Source organism: Merops nubicus, unplaced genomic scaffold (assembly GCF_000691845.1).
Source record: "Merops nubicus isolate BGI_N331 unplaced genomic scaffold, ASM69184v1 scaffold18959, whole genome shotgun sequence".
Lineage (NCBI taxonomy): Eukaryota > Metazoa > Chordata > Aves > Coraciiformes > Meropidae > Merops > Merops nubicus.
This window is the reverse complement of record NW_008630417.1, coordinates 17,926-32,765: the sequence shown is the minus strand read 5'-3', so window position 1 is coordinate 32,765 and position 14,840 is coordinate 17,926. Positions and strand designations below refer to the sequence as shown.

At 38.6% G+C, this 14,840-nt stretch overlaps 1 protein-coding gene across 1 annotated transcript; it reads left to right on the top strand.

Annotated features, from left to right (window-relative positions):
- Positions 1 to 6: 6 nt before the first annotated feature.
- On the top strand, positions 7 to 10,017 carry IRAK4 (interleukin-1 receptor-associated kinase 4; the record flags this gene model as incomplete). Its single annotated transcript, XM_008947304.1, has 11 exons — positions 7 to 74; positions 1,076 to 1,221; positions 1,535 to 1,732; positions 2,179 to 2,339; positions 2,659 to 2,723; positions 2,931 to 3,045; positions 5,068 to 5,177; positions 7,759 to 7,942; positions 8,833 to 8,895; positions 9,709 to 9,867; positions 9,985 to 10,017. Coding segments are annotated over 11 exons (1,302 nt in total), but the record flags the coding sequence as incomplete, so codon positions are not given.
- Between the last annotated feature and the right edge of the window lie 4,823 nt (positions 10,018 to 14,840).

The window sequence follows — 14,840 nt, the reverse complement described above, 5'->3', positions numbered from 1 at the left end:
GACGGGTGGAAGAGGCTGGCAGTTGATATCGCCGATCCCTCCGGTGAAAGAAGATACAACCAAATGCACATCAGGTCCTATACGGGAGTCACGTGACGTGATCTTGTTTCTTATCCGTTTGATGTAAATCCTCTTGTCTCTCCCGCTGCTCTAAGTTGGTGCTGTTCGTGTGCTGACGGGTACCTAAAAACTAGTCTTACGGCACCGGTTCCTTAGGGGAGTCAAGGTAATCCCTCCTACTTGTTCTGTAGGTCAGTTTTAAGACAAGCTAATAGAATGGCCAAGGAAAATTGCCTGAGGAAATTCAAGTTAATTAGATCCGCACACGTTGATATTTTCACCGATACAGTGTTGGCTGCCTAACTTCTGTACCCCAAAGACCACCTTTGTACAAGACACAGCTGGTCTGTGACTCCTAATTTATTTTAAAATGTCCTGCAAATGTGGGGAGCCCAAGGCCCAAATCTAACAAGTTTCATTTATAAATAATGTCAGCAGTATTTTATCAACACCCTGTTGCTTGAAGGGCTTGTTGAATCCTTCAGCTATTTCAGAGGTCATGAGATTTTAAATACCCTATGTATCATCTTGGGTTTCCAGTCTTTCTAGTGGTGTTAGCGTTAAATCTTTGTTTGTCTTTCTGTATTAAAAATAAAACAGTCAGAATAATAGACCTCGATTTCTGCTTAATGCCCATGTCAAAATGCTCGAAGTGTGAATGCCAAACAGGTGGAGAACACTGAATTTTTTTTACATTTGATCTGACTCTGACTTACTCTGTCTCTCTTGCCGACATTCACTTCTCTGTTAGTTCCATGTGCCAATATATTATGAGTCCTGGATAAAATGTTGAAGCCAAGTATGCATATTTTTCCCTCAGTTTTTTATCATATTTTGTATATTTTCCCTCTGAGTTTGAATTTCTTTAGGGTTTCTAGCTGCATTTTCAGAAGACTTGCAAATAATTGTGCAATACATTTCAGTACCTTCAGAATTTTCTTCTTTTTCTTCCCCTTCTTCATGGTTCTGGAGGTCACTTCTATTTTTTAATGTTGGTCTTCATTTATCTTTTAAGGAGATTTGAGGCATTCGTACAAATGGGAAAGAGCCCCACGTGTGAGTTACTTTATGACTGGGGAACAACAAACTGTACAGTCGGTGACCTTGTGGATCTGTTGATCAGGAATCAGTTCCTAGCACCAGCAGGCCTTTTGCTTCCAGGTAACTGTTACCCCTGTGCATTTTGTACCATGTTCTCAGTTTTGTAAGACACCGAAGAACTTCACAGTAACTTGAGACTCAGAAGAGATTAGGTCGAAATAACAAAAAGTGGATGTATTTTCCATCATTTGTAGTAACAGTTTTAAGTAAGAGTTTCGAATTTAGAAAGAGAGTCCTGCAGTGTACACATGGTGGCAGAAGAGATGCTTTTCACAATGCTTACGTGTCTCCTGATCTTAGTAAATACTGACATTAATGTTACTTGTTTTTCCAATTCCTAATGTAGTTAACGCTTTCTAAATTCCCTTTTCAGAAGCTGTAAGGATGGCACAAGAAGTTACAATACCTCTTTCTTCACAGGAAACTTTGCCTATACATGAGAAACAACTGCCTATAGGGAAAAAAGAGGTGGAGTCTGTAAAGCCTGTTTTAGCTCAAAGCACTGAGAAGCAACATTCAGGTCCTCCTTCCTTAAGTCAAGAAAACAGCAGCTCAGAGTCTAGTAACACAGGTAGGCATTCAGTTTGACAGAATTAAGTAGTCTTTTTTGCAGTTCTGTTCTTCTCTCCATGTGAAACCGACATTTTAGGTTGCTACCAGAAACAACCTGTGATCTAGATGAATTTTTACATCTTGAGGCAGCGTGGCTCTGTGTGATCTCTTGCACCATTGATTTCTATTACCCGTATTACAAGTATGAAAAAATGAAATACAGTCAGAAGGCTGCTACAGTGCTAGTTGTGAAGAAAATTATGTATAGCTAATTATATATATTTATTTGTTTGTTTGTTTTCCTGGTAGCTTCATCACAAAGCTGGAAGTAAGCCTCCACTATGTCAGGATTTGTGTCATAGCAAATATTTGATTTAACAGAACTGAAGCAGAAAAAGCTATTCAATACACCTGTTTCTCAAGTGAAAACACAGTGCCGTGCTAAATGACAAATTTGTCTTTCAGGTTTCCACAAGTTTTGGTTCCATGACTTGGAGAGCGTCACAAACAACTTTGACGCGCGGCCGGAGTCGGCTGGAGGCAATAAGCTGGGAGAAGGCGGCTTCGGCGTCGTGTTCAGAGGCTGCATCGCGGGCAGGAACGTGGCAGTCAAGAAGCTTGTTGCCGTGAGTCGGCTTGGGCATTTTTATTTTCAAAGACTGTGTCCGCTGTAGTATAGACTTGTTTGTCTGTGGAAAGTGTGGAATGATACGCTGTGCTGAAAGTGGATCTATTTGTCCAATAATACTGTGTTCCAAGGAATTGAAAGTCGTGTTCTGATACTTTATTTTTGAGTTGAGTAAAAAATATTGTAAACAGTTAAGTAGTCACATGTGACTAATTTAAAGGAAGGCTTACAGTTCTGTTATTTGTTTTTTTTTTTAACAAACAACTATGCACTTTAATATGGCCAGCAATATTAATGTCAAATCCTTCCTTTTGTAGATTGTTGATGTTAGCGTTCAGGACTTGAAACAGCAGTTTGATCAAGAAATAAAAATTATGGCAAAGTGAGTACAAATCACAAATAATGTAAAGTGAGAATGATTCATATACAACATGACTGTTTTGTTGATTTGAAAGCACCACTGCAAAACCCGGCTATGTGCAAATGGGGCTGGAACAAGTAATTTGGGATTAAGTTTCCTCTGCCTTGTATTTTCCCCAAAGACCGAGAGTCTTTCAGAGCATATTCAAGTAGAATTCTTTTGCTCTAGGTGTCAGCATGAGAATCTAGTGGAATTACTTGGTTTCTCAAGTGATGGTGCACAGCCATGTCTGGTGTATGAGTACATGCCCAACGGTTCATTGCTTGACAGACTTGCTTGTCTGGTAAGTAAAATCTTTTCCAGCTTCCAATTGTCTTACTTTGCTGAAGTATAGATATCTGTGAAATATCTGTGAACAGTACTGAGCTGTAATGGCCAAATGATCTTTTACTACTTCCATGTTTTAGAAGACAGGTACTGATAACGAGTACTCTTCCAGTTAAGTTTCATACAAATGTTTTAGACATGTGAAAGTCAAAGCAGGCTGACGATAGTGTCATGTACCAGCACCTGAAGTGGCACAGGAGCCTCGGCCTTGCTGTGCCTGCGTGGAGCAGCGCAGGGGGTGCTGTAGTATTGTTCTTGGTTCTGACATTGGCCTGGTCTCTGCTGGATGCTGCATTGTGAAACTGCCCTTTGTTCGTTGTCCTTGTGACAGTGATTGTAACACGTTGTTTGCAGTCCGCATATCTTTCTGAGGTGCCTAAACAAATAGGCAAGGCCTCTCTTTTTTAGTTAGTGTTTTGTGTAAATGCAGTGCTTTCTTCTCATTTAATCAAATGACGTGTCTTCTAGCCTTGGTGTTTCGTAAATAATGAGTTGCTTTGATTTTAGTGAGGCAACTCTGTGTATGAAGAAGAAACAGTTGTGTGTTAGAGTTGATACCAAGATTAAGCCACACTTAACCCGAGTGTCCATGTTAGTTTGTAGGAATTAAAAAATCTGCTCTATTCTAAGCAAATGCAGCTTCTGAAGTTGTAATCTCGTGAACATTTCAATCTGGTGCTGGTGCAACACCACATATCCCCAGAGCTACAAATTGTTGCTGTGGTTTTTTTTCTAACCTGTACTGGGTCAAGTATTTTAGTAGTTGGAGAAAGAGCTGGGTCAAGGAACTAATCAGCCTGAAAAAAAATACTAGATGAAAAAAATCATTGAGATGTTTCCTTTTAAAGGCTGCACAAATACTCCTGTTCTAACAGGAAAGAAGTGGTTTTAGAATGAGTGTGTGTAGCAGTGGTTGGGAAAGAACTGGATATGTTTGGTAGCATCACTCTCTCAGGTTGGTTTTGTTGATTTGCTTGCACACATTTGTACACTTAAAATTTTTAATGTTTTGTTTTGTTTTTTTTTAAACTGAGTCAGTGCAGAAGAGAGACTAAGTTTTACTTAAGGCAGTGCAAGTTTATCTGTAGAAGAGCTTGACAAGGATGTACATGAAAGTGTTCATCCACGTAGCACTGGTCGTTATCATCAAGTGAGCTTAAAAGTCTGGAAAGGCAAAGTAGAAATAACTGAGGCCTTTACAAGGAAGAGACACTTATGACCTAAATCGTAATAAGTCTAAATCAGAATCTATAAATTAAAATTTCTTCTGCTAAGTCAAACAGGTGAGGAGTGTGCCTATTGAATGGGAGATCCTGCTGGGAACTTCATTTTGAGACTTCACTGAATGTGTTTGAGGCATGGATTTTTGCTTGTTATCTTCTTGTATGGGCTTTGAGGAGAGGTGAGGGAGATGGTAGAATGACGAGATGCTCTAATCCTCTCCACTTGCCTGCTAGCAAGATTATGAAATGGTTTCAAAATGTAGGTGTCCTCAACTCTGAGGTCGAGTTCGTAACACGAATGGCGCTAAAGTCTTGCCAAGTGGTAAATCCGAAGCCACTGGAAGATTGACTTCTCGCTGTCAGTAAAAACCGTTGATTGCTTTGGTGTGCTTGCTTTGGGCTGGAAGGCCCTGCTATCAGTGCTGGTACCAAGTGGGAGGTGCAGTAGGTACAGGCAGTTCTTTGCAGTGCAGCTGCCTTGTAGGGTCCGACTGCAATGTTATCGAGAACACTTTTTGCAACGGGTGAATTAATCTCAGATAAAATACAGAGGAAAAAACTGAATGTGACAGATGTGTGTATTTTTGCCCAAGTCAGTTAAGAAATGTACTCTTTTAGTCATCTTAATGATTTACTTGAAAACCACACAACATAGCCAGAAATCTATGGATTGTGGGAGTTTTATGTTTTGTTTTATGTGAGCATAGATAAATGATTTTCACTTCTTGACTTGCCTTACTCCCTTCTTATTTAAGGATAACACTCCACCAATTCCTTGGAGTACAAGATGTAAAATTGTTCAAGGTACAGCAAATGGGATCAACTTTCTGCATGAAAATAATCATATTCACAGAGATATTAAAAGGTAAAAGCTACTGACTGTTGTGGGCTGTGTTTTCCTTTTTTTTTTTTTTAATTTTTTCCCTTTTTTTTTCCCTTTTTTTTTTTTTTTTTTCCCCTCTTTCTTCCCCTTGTTAAAGTCATTTCAGAGAGAACAAACTGCATTGTTTCAGTCAAGGGCACAATTTTTTCTGCAAGTGGCATCCATCTCCATAATCTCGCCTGTGCCACAAGGACACGGCCAGTGCAGACTTCTAAAGATAATTATGAGGTTATTGTAATCTGTTACAATCAAATAGTTACTTGAGTGCCGTCAGGACACCCAGAAGTTCAGTCCTGTCACAGCTGCTGCTAAGGAAAAAACTGCAGAGAACATAAGGATGTTTTAATTGGGGGATTTTTCAGATGAAAACCCACCTCTTTTTCCTAGACCATTTCTTCAGAGTGTCTCCTTTGATTCACTGCTGTTTGTTATTAAGACAGTAAAATTACTTCTGTCAGGTTTATGAAGTTCAGGGTTCTTCAAGGATAATGTATGTTCACTTGATTGTTACACTAGAATTTTTTTCTAGGGATGTAAGAAAAAGTGCTCAGAAAAGGTGGAGGGGTTTCTTCTAGAGTTTGGTGGGTTTTTTTGTGTTTTTTTTTTTTTTTTCCCCCTTTCTGTTTTTGTTTGTTTTGGTTTTTTTGTTTGGTTTGGTTTGTGTTTTTTTAATACCAAAGCAGTCCAAAACTTTAGAGGAAAGCCTCAGATGCCCTATTCCTTCAGTGGGTTAAGAAGGAGCAGCTGCCTGATTTGGTGTCATGAATGAATGTTTCACTAGCTTTTTGGCTTCTGGCAGCCCTGATAAACGTAGGCCACTTTGGTTTTGTGATTTCCCAGCTTGTGAGGAACAAACTTTTGCTTCAGCTGCCCCACAGAATGCGCTTGTTGCTTTGACAGTTTTTCTTCTTTCTCCCCTGCTTAAGCCTCTGGACAAGCGTAATGACTGGAAGGGACACATTTTTTACCTTCTCCTACTCTACCCTTCTAACTGCTGTGAGTTGATCATATTACAGGATTGGGTTTTGGTATTTTGTTTGTTTGTTTTTCTTTCATTTGGGTTCCATTTTGCAACCTCTTGCACTTGCAGTGTGAATAGTACAATAAATTTGATAGGAGTTATTAATAGTGCTGCCACTCCCAGGGAAAACCTAGATGAAGAGGCATCTAAGAAGGTTTACTTCAGTCTCCATTTTGCTGTGATTTGCAGAGACTATTTATTACCACACAGGCACTGGAACAGCTTCTCTGTGGGCTAGAGGCAACAAGACTGAATGGGTGTCCACCATTTTTGGCTTGGCTATGCCCAGGAAAACATTTGTTTATCTCTTGAAGCTTGACAGTTGCAGTAAAACTTGCTTCTGTTGTGTTCTTTGTGGTATATCAAAAAAGTGACTGCTCCTTGAGCTTGACTGAAGTTGATAAGTTAGATTTATGAAGTTGTGATCCCGTTCTTTCCTCTTCTAGAAGTTGAGCTTTAACCAGTTGATGGTTGACACCTTTCCTAGTGCTTGGCCTTTTGCAGTGCTCTTATACTTAATACTATTTACAGCAGTTCTAAGACCGAAAGGTGTGTCGTAACTTAGAGCTGCTGGTTTTGTTGAGAAGGTTTGCTGAACAAGAAGGGGAAGTTAGAAACACAAGTTTCTAGTAAGTGTTACATGTTGTATCTGGCTGCGTGGTTTTCTTACAGTTCTGTTAAGGGGGTCAGAAAATTAGGATTACAAAAATGTTAAGTTATTTTAAAATGGTTTAAAGTGCTGCAGGTTTAAAATAGTAGATGACTTATTCTGTAATTCATCCCACTGAGTATTTTATGAAAGCATTAAGGCCTTTTAGATGATCCTCATTCTTTATTTTTTTTTTTTAAGGGAAGTAAAAGCTGGAGATCAAGTGGGAGCACAGCACATATATTATTCCAGCATTAATAAGTTTTCTGTTTCTCTTCCAAGAGAAAAATAAGAGTATTAGTATTCATTTGGCACGTGAATTTGTAATGGTTGACATAGTATTAGATAATAGGTATAAAAACCTGCTTTTGTTAGTAGAGATTTAGACAGTTAAGAACTGTAATGTTATTCAGTACCAGTTCATCAGAGCCAAGTGTTCTGTATTATCCTTCTTAAAGAAAGAGTACACAGATCCAAAACATGGCTGTAACACAATCAGTCTCCTGTGAGAAGTTTTTATATTTGTAGGATTTAGGCAAAGGGAGGATGTTGGTGGGTTTTTGTTGTTGTTGGGTTTTTTTTGGTTTGTTGTTTGTGGGGTTTTTTTTTGTGCATGCAAGTACAAGATAAAGCATGGATGGATCCTGGCAGCCAGTCCTTGATTTACTTAAAGCAATTAACTTTAAAATTGAGCAATTTCTCTTTTTTTTTTTTTTTTTTTTGTTGTTGTTGTTGTTGTACGAATTGCTAATACGTATTTTAGATTGCAAGTCGGTCAAGCTAGCAGTTTGCATTTGGTTATTAAAGAGTTTTTAGTATGTTATAAAACCTAATTACTGTACTGGTTTGGAAAATTCTCTTTTCTCTTTTTTTTCCACTCCCCTTTCCTCCAGTGCAAATATCTTATTAACTGATACGTATATGCCCAAAATTTCTGACTTTGGACTTGCAAGAGCATCTGTAACATTCACACAAACAATCATGACTGAAAGAATTGTTGGAACAGCAGCCTATATGGCACCTGAAGCTCTGCGAGGAGAGATAACACCTAAATCTGATATCTTCAGTTTTGGAGTAGTAAGTAGAATGTGGGAAGCAGTATATACTTTTTTTTTAAAATGCTAAAAGGATAGAAAATCAAGAATATCTAAAAGGAAATAATCCACTTTGATCTATCGTTTTTCCTTTTCCCAATAGATGTGTCCTCATGACAGTGTCTCTAAACTTTGATTGCTTTACAGTTATTTGAATATGTTGATTAAAACATTGAATTTGCTAATGATTACAGTAATTATGTTTAAATGTAAATTTGTATGTGAAAGACAAGAGCAAAATAACAGTCTGTATTAGTTAAATTTACATTCCAACATAGCTAAATGTAGTTTAAAGTAATGTGGAACATTGTTTCTTCTTGTGTATTATTGCACAAAAATGTAACTCAGGCTGAAATATTTTTTTTTTAAGAAAATATTCCAAAAATTAAGTATGTTTTATTGTTTTTAAGCACCAAAAGTATGCTCTCCAGGTGATAGTTGCCTTAAAGCTGAGTACAAAAAAGGCACGAGCTTGATATTTGGGAGAGTGATGAATCTATTCAGAATAGATCCAAGAGCCTAATTGTTATTGACCACTTCCTTATGACATTCAGTTTCACGGGGAGGTAGACCAGACAGTTTTGGAATGCTTTGGAAAGTCTTCCATCTTGCTTTGAAGCAGCACAATGTGGGGTGAGAAGAACTTGCATTGAAACTCATCAGCCACACTGCTAATAACAGTTAAGGAAAATAAAGGTAGGAACAACAGCAGCAACAATCAATTATATAGAGAGTTATCTTTGGGCAAATATCAAGCCTGTGAGCATTTGATTGAAAAACTGGGGGTCGTGCTGCTTTTTGTAGGTGTTGTATATGCTAAGGATTATTCTATGCTGCATTTTCTGTTCTGATTTTTTTTTTTTTTTCTCCTAGGTCTTACTAGAAATAATAACGGGTCTTCCTCCAGTGGATGAAAACCGGGACCCACAATTGCTGGTAGGTTCTTTCTGCTTTCTCCTCTCCTCCACCCTGCCCCAGGATCACTTTATATGAAATTATAGTCATTTAACAAGTTCTAAGACAATCAAATTAGTCATCAAAATATGTAGTTATGAAAACAGCTTGTGTTGGTTTTTGTCTTAAAGATAAGGCTGAAACTTTTATCTTTTGGCTGTTAGAAGATTGTTCAGTCCTCAAGGTCATCTTCCCATTTGATGCTACAATTCTCTTCATGTTGTCACTGCTTCTTATTATAATACCAGTATGCTTCATCAGCATATTCCTGTTATCATAGAATCATAGGGTTTGGAAGGGACCTCGAAAGATCATCTAGTCCAACCCCCCTGCCAGAGCAGGGTCACCTAGAGTACATCACACAGGAAGGCGTCCAGGCGGGTTTTGAAGGACTCCAGTGAAGGAGACTCCACAACCTCTCTGGGCAGCCTGTTCCAGTGCTCCGTCACCCTCACAGTGAAAAAATTTTTCCTGATATTCACCTTGAACCTCCTATGCTCCAATTTGCACCCATTACCCCTTGTCCTATCACAGGTCAACACTGTAAAAAGCTTAATTCCATCTTCCTGACACTCACCCCTTACATATTTGTAAACATTGATGAGGTCACCCCTCAGTCTCCTTTTCTCCAGGCTAAAGAGACCCAGCTCCCTCAGCCTTTCCTCATAAGGGAGCTGCTCCACTCCCCTAATCATCTTTGTAGCCCTACGCTGGACTCTCTCCAGCAGCTCCCTGTCCTTCCTGAGCAAGTTTTCAAAATGTTCAGATGCTTTACAATGTCAAACTCTCTTGTAGTTGGGTATCAAAGATGAAATTGAGGATGAGGATGCAACTATTGAGGATTATGTTGATGAAAAGATGAGTGACTGGGATGTACCTTCAGTTCATAAAATGTATTCAATTGCTGATCAGTGTCTGAATGAGAAGAAAAACAGAAGGCCAGACATAAAGACAGTAAGTAGTCTTTCAGGTAAAAGGCTTATTTTGACACCCCCACCAGCACCCCACCACCACCCGGGTATGTGTTGTTACAAGTATCAGTTATTCATATTTCTGTGTGTTCTTTTGCAGGTGCAACAGCATCTGCAAGAGATAAAAACTTGATATGTGTTTCTTCTGATACACCAATGGTTTTGCAATGGAGTAGACAGCAGTAGCAATTATTGCATTACTATTCAGTGCAACATTATCAGCTTTCCTGCTTTCCAGAACTTTCTGGTCTACATGTAAGGTGTGCCGTTGGCCTGTCAACACTGTGCTTTTCTTGTCAACTGAGCAGCCTTTTTACCTACCCGTAGCCACTGAGCCCTCCACGTGAGAAGACTTGTGACAGCAGTGCAGTTGGTTAATACAAAACATCTTCTCCACATCTTTTTAAATGCATATTAGCATCTGTTTGATTGTTTTGCTTTCCAAGTATGAGGTATGTCTGCTGCAAAGGCATATGGCAGTAATAGGGTAGAGTGATTTTTTTGTGCAAATTGCATTCTTGGTCAGGTTTATGAGACCTTTTCTATTGAAGACAAAAAGATTTAATATATATAAATGGCAATTATGTTGTCTTTTGGGGAAAAAATAATAGTGGCACCCATTTAAAACAAACTTTAGCACTTTAACTTGAGAGTTCATATTAGTGTGAATGGACTGGTAGTGTTTGGGAATGTGACTATTTTTCAAAAAACTTCTTGGGATTAGTTTTAGTCAAATAAGTGCTGCAAGACATGGGCATTTGTTTTTTTAATTTCAAGGATTCCCGAGTAAAATAATTATCTTGCAGTGCAAATGCATAAATACAGATGGCTTTCTTCTCATGAATTCTGTACAATGACAAAGCATTTCATTTTTCTCCATAGGAAGACTTTTAGCTATTTTGCATGTTGACACTTCAGAAAAAGATTCCATATGGATTATAAACACAGATGGTTCATTGTGCTAAAGGGGCCAGAATAGTAATTCCGTTAAGATGAAATCTGCATTTTCCTTAGACAAACATTTAAGCTTTTTATACATATATATGTGTATATTAATAACTAAATATTAAAATATACTTTTAAAACAAGTACCATGGAAAGCTTTCTGAAATGGAAACATTGATGCATCAAAGCAGACTCAAAATAAAATGAAAGTGACTAGCAAGATTCCAGATACTTTAGACTAAGCAGATATGAAAATAACACCAATGTAAATGAAAGAGGCTATCTTCATATAAACCCTTTTTGCAACTCATTAACTTTTTCCTTGACATCTTAGGAGTAGGAAGATAGTCTGGCCTACTGCTGAATTTGAAATTCTGTGATTATTGAAGGATAAAGGAATCCTGAGAAATTACTACAATCAGGGATGTGTATGTGTCTTTGGGGAAAGCATGTGATTTTTAACACTTGTCTTTTTAATCATTAGATCTCTGGCTGTTTGTTAACTCACTCTGTATTATTGCCTTTTCAAACTGATGGTTTACCTTTTTCTAAAACTACTCAAAGAACTTCTAGTTTTATTGAACATAAATTGTAAAAAGCTGTTAATTAAATAAAACCTCTGCATTGTCGGTGCCGATGATTGTTTCTGCTACTGAAACTTGGAAACAACTGCCTTTTAATGTTGCTTGACTTCTGTCATACAAGACCATGGCTACTTGCAGGGTTGCTGTCAGTACCCAAGTTTTGGCAGTAGTTTTCCCTCACTCACTGAAAATGAAGCATGTTAGCTACCATCATTTAAAGTTTTTTTTTTTTCCTGTGTGAAATTTAACGTGCTAGTGAGAAATGAAAATGTGTTAGGTAGCTAGCTAACTGATGTGTGAACTTTTATTAAAATAAATTACACAGGGTGCAAGAAGGAATTTTTTTTTCAGGTCTTCATAGAGTAAGACACTAACAGGGCTGAGAGTGAGTAGCAGATTTGTCTTGTTTATTCCCTGCAAAAACACCAAATTATCCTAGGGTAAATACTTTGTATTGAATACTACAGTAAAGCTTTCCAGGACACAAATTATTAATTTGAGTCATTCAGGGTTTTTTTTGAATAAAGGGATGATCTTGTTCCCTAGAACTAGAGTTGAGAATTTGGTACAGTTCCTGGGGGGTGACAGACGCTGCACACGGGAGCTGTTCTTGTGCTAGACAGGGCTACCATGGCTGGCCTAGGTCATCTTGGCAGGGAAGGTGCTGTGGAGGGCAGCTGAGGATTGCTGTCCTCAGTGAAGGAGCCAGCCTTTCCCAGGTTAAGGAGCTAAAGAGCATATAGCAATTGAGTCACCACAAAAGGAAGTATGAACAAAGAAATAGCAAGAGTGATTTATTGCCGTTCCAACTAAGACTCTAGAATGCAGCAGCAAGGTAAAGAAACAATGCTAACAAGCCAAAGGAAAGTGCAGTTAGGGAAACACCTTGTGAAGGGCAACAGCTCTCCCCTTGGCTACCACAGGAGGGAACAGAAGGGCTGTGAGCAGAGCAGAGGTGTCTGCACAGCCCTGGGGCTGGGACAGGCACAGAGGCCAGGTCAGCAGACACCGCACTGGAATATGGCAGCGTTGGATGGCCTGTGGCCCATTCACTCTGAAAAGGATGCACAGTCTCCCTTAGTTATTAAGCCTCTATCAAATTTTCTTGAGCAGTTTGTCCAGTTGCCTTTTGCCAGCCATGGTACTTCATATTACTGAAAAGGGAAGAATTACCTCATCTTTGTATTCAAACTTTAACGCCCACTGACTGCTTCTGATACTCATGGTCACACAGAGGCCTAGCCTCCATTTCCTCCTCTTACCGTGCTCCTGCTCCTCTCACAACAGCTTTTTTCCTATATAGTATCTTGCACTAAAATTATTCTCTGAAATCCTAGTTCAACACATCTTCAAATTTCCTTCTTTCAGCTGTAAAACTGCCACGTCACTGATTTCAGCAGGGGGATGTGTTGGCAGGACAGTTCAAAGAAAAGCCAAACCACTGAATGTTCTTTTCAGCTTGAATTTTGAGGGCAATAGGAAGTCTTCGAGTAAACTATTTTCAGTTTAGACCAAAAAAAAAAAAAAAAATCAAAGGAACGACATAATTTGTGTGGTTTAATTCTACTACCTCATGCTGAGCAAGTAACAAGAGATAGAACCGTTAAAGCACTAATCAACTACTTCAGCATTTTCAAAAGGATAATAGAACTTTTTGAAGGGGCTTATTCCTGAAAGCATAAAAACCCCAAGATATGAACACACCTGGCTCCTGCTATGGAGGCCTCTGTGCTGTGCCATAAGGCAACAGGATAGTAGCTCATTCTGGCATACAGATTCTTCTCCAAAAGCCAGGAATTCAGTTTCCATCCAAGTCCCTTCTTACGCCCTGCAATCACTTTTTTTATACTGCTTTCTAGTCCTGCAGGAAGTACCTGTTAAATATTGTGATGGTAGAATATAGATCTTTGTTAAAGAGATTACAAAATGATTCAGACAACACCAAACTAAAGCATCAATCTTTATTTATAAAGTAAATTACAAAATAGATACAGTAAACCTAATTTTAGCATCTGAAGATGGTTTTCCTTGAGTACACAGACACCGTAAATCAAAAGTTTCCTTTATCAATGTGTTTATCCAAGTAATAGAGCAATTACTACCTTTATTAGTTTTACAAACCTCTGCTAGGAGTGTTTTGAAAGATCAAATTCTTCCTACCTTGCAACATAAACATTTAAAAAGTAAATTACCTGTCATGTTAATTAACTATGTAATAGCTTGTGAGTTAACTGCAAGCAGCTACATTGCTTCTGGGCTTTATGAAGGCCAACAGCAATTTGAATGGACACTTTCAATTATTAAATGACCAAAGACAGTTAAAGGAATAACTTCCATTAATGCCCTCATTGATGCTGGCTCTGAACATTCGTTAACAGCAGTAGTGTTACATGAGGCAACTACGCAGATGTAAACGTGACAGATCTTAGAGAAAGATCAAAGGGTTCTTATTGCTTTGTCAGGAGAACGGCCCCAGGGGCCTGGAGAAGTGGTCGGCAGTGCAAGACTTCACTCCCTTCTCTTTTAGGGGCAAGTACACTCAGGACAACTCGTTGCTGGCTGGTCAGGTCTTTGTACACCCACACAGAACGTTTTCAAGTAACATGACTTAAAATGTCTGGTTTGGGCCGAACTCTAAAGCAGCTCATTCTAAAGGACTTTACATAATCCCTTAACCAGCCCACAGCATCCTCCAGATTAAGCTTTCTACCTTCTATCCTCATCTACCTCAGGCAGGGCTAGGGAAAAAAAAAACACCAAACAAAACACAACACGTACGTAACCATATATCAGGTCAAACTGTTCATTATGTAAAACATGAAGTTCTAAAAGGCTGAATTCCCTTATTGGCTCAAATAAGTGTAAATATGTATGTGCACTCTCTGTGTGGCTGACAGGTGGGCAGGAATACATTCAAACAAATAAACCTCTAGCAGTAATTTTTAACTGCTACACTCAAGGGTTTTCCTTAAAAAAACCAAAAAAGCCAGAGTGAATTTGGTGTGCTGGCAAGATTGAGTTTTACTAAAAATATTTTTAATTACAGTGTATAATGAGCTGCAGACACATTAACCATGTTTAAAAACCAATGATGCTTGCCTGACAGGTAGTACACAGAAGAAACACTTCAAAGACCAGCTCCTTGCCCTAGAGGGAGGAGGCAAGAGGCAGAAGGACGCAGTAGCTGAAGGCAAGCAGGAGATTAGGTGAGGATCAAGAGCTATTGAATTGGATTGATGTAGTGTGTAAGATTAAATGAAGAAAGATGAGGTGTCAAATTCCTACCGCGTATAAAAAAAACACAGTAAACCCCAAAACTATTGCAATCTTCACATTATATAGTGCAATCTCAGATGTCAGTAACAAGCTAGTATCTCCAAACAAAATATTTCAGAAGATAAATTTTATCAGGAACTAGTAGTGTCAA